This window comes from Rhincodon typus, chromosome 15 (assembly GCF_021869965.1).
Source record: "Rhincodon typus isolate 14 chromosome 15, sRhiTyp1.1, whole genome shotgun sequence".
Classification (NCBI taxonomy): Eukaryota; Metazoa; Chordata; class Chondrichthyes; order Orectolobiformes; family Rhincodontidae; genus Rhincodon; species Rhincodon typus.
Window position 1 is genome coordinate 13631133 of NC_063346.1, and position 2315 is coordinate 13633447.

Sequence of the window (2315 nt, forward strand, 5' to 3'; positions counted from 1 at the left end):
TCGCTACACCAACACTCCTCATTACAGCCCACTCGCTACACCAACACACCGCATTACAGACCATTCGCTACGCCAACACTCCCCATTACAGGCCACTCACGATGTCACCACTCCCCATTATAGCCCACTCACTACACCAACACTCCTCATTACAGCTCACTCACTATGCCAGCACTCCCCATTACAGCCCACTCGGTACGCCAACACTCCCCATTCCAGGCCACTCGCTACGCCAGCACTCCCCATTACAGCCCACTCGCTACACCAACACTCCCCATTACAGCCCACTCACTATGCCAACACTCCCCATTACAGCCCACTCGGAACGCCAGCACTCCCCATTACAGGCCACTCGGAACGCCAGCACTCCCCATTACAGCCCACTCAATATTCCAACACTCCCCATTACAGGCCACGCAATGTTCCAACACTCCCCATTACAGCCCACTCACTATGCCAGCACTCCCCATTGCAGCCCACTCACTACGCCAACACTCCCCATTACAGCCCACTCAGAACGCCAGCACTCCCCATTACAGCCCACTCAGAACGCCAGCACTCCCCATTACAGCCCACTCAATGTTCCAACACTCCCCATTACAGGCCACTCAATATTTCAACACTCCCCATTACAGCTCACTATGCCAGCACTCCCCATTGCAACCCACTCACTACGCCAACACTCCCCATTGCAGCCCACTCGCTACGCCAACACTCCCCATTGCAGCCCACTCGCTACGCCAGCACTCCTCATTACAGCCCACTCACTACGCCAACACTCCCCATTACAGCCCACTCGATACGCCAACACTCCCCATTACAGCCCACTCAATATTCCAACACTCACTATTATTGCCCACTCAATACTCCAACAATCCCCAGGCAGCCATCAATGGGACAGTCACCTACCTCCAACAGCAATAGAACAGCAAAGAGTTGCAGGATTGGGTTTATCTTTCTCTTCGTCTGAATTTCATTCCACTCGTTGGCGATGAAGTAAGTTCTCCAGATACTGACTGAGGAGGGAGTGGTATTGTTTGCTGCAGAAAGGAATAATGTTAGGCAGCCAGGCCAATGCACTCAGTCAGCAATAAATAAACAACACAACAACAACAAAAACAAAGGTGCTGCAAAAGCTCAGCAGGTCTGGCAGTATCTGTGAAGGAAAAAACAGAGTTAATGTTTCGGGTCCGGTGACCCTTCCTCAGAACTCAGCAATAAATAAAGTTATTTCTGTTCCAGCCAAGAAGGAATCCATTGTTGGGGCAGATTTGAATCGTAGAATGGAACCACTGAATGTATATGGCATGTAATGAGGATATTTAGCCCGTCCAATCTGTGCTGGCTCTCTGTAAGAGCTTCATCCCCTTTCCCTGTAGCTCTGAGAATCTTCGCCCTTGCGGTGATTGTTAAATTCCCTTTGAAAGCCAGGAATGTGTCTGCCTCCACCACATCCTATCCACTCACTGCGAGAACACGTTATCACTCAGGTTATTGCTGGTTATTAAACTATTCCTCAGGTCATTGCTGTTTCTTGCATCATTTACATTAAATCTGTGTCCTTTGATTCTTGAACTTTTAACCAATGGGAACAGGTCCTCCTATCTCCACGGTGTGGCAGGGCCTAGGACAGGGGTCACATCTCTAGGGTCCGGGAGTCCAGGAACCTCTGAGTTTGGGGCAAAGGGGGAGGGGGTTCTGTGCTTGGGTCAGAGCTCTGGGTTATAAAGATTGGGTCAGCGTTCAGGGTAACGGAGTTCAGGTCAGAGTTCAGAGTTACGGAGTTCGGGTCAGAGTTCAGGGCTGCGGAATTCGGGTCCGAGTTCAGGGTGGCGGAGTTCGAGTCAGTGTTCAGGGTTACGGAGTTCGGGTCAGAGTTCAGGGTGGCGGAGTTCAGGTCAGAGTTCAGGGTTACAGAGTTCAGGTTTACAGAATTTGGGTCAGAGGGCTGGGGCCCTGGCCGTAAGTATCACCTGAGGCCCCACGTTCAGCCCTTGCTGCTGCTGCCTCGATCTGTTATGGTTTTGAAGATCTCTATTGGACCCCTTCTCTTCTGCCAGCTTCTCCAATCTATTCACTTCCAATGCAAACCAACCCTTTGAACTCCAATCAGTGAAGCGAAGACATTATGCAGTGTTGCATCTGACTGGCTTTGGGTCACAGGGGATTAGACACAATGCTGGTTTTAGATACGAACCTATCTTACCTCCCGCTCACTGTAACGGTGAGTCAGCGCCCAGCTCCCGCTCGCTGTAACGGTGAGTCAGCGCCCAGCTCCCGCTCGCTGTTACGGTGAGTCAGCGCCCAGCTCCCGC

The 2315-nt window shown here is 51.5% G+C and overlaps 1 protein-coding gene across 1 annotated transcript in view; it reads right to left on the bottom strand.

Annotated features, from left to right (window-relative positions):
• LOC109914370 (meckelin-like) overlaps positions 1-2315 on the bottom strand; it is an 89072-nt gene that overhangs the window by 25357 nt on the left and 61400 nt on the right. The window contains exon 20 of the mRNA XM_048606057.1: positions 910-1040. Coding sequence (XP_048462014.1) covers positions 910-1040 — 131 coding nt within the window. The remainder of the gene's footprint in view (positions 1-909; positions 1041-2315) is intronic.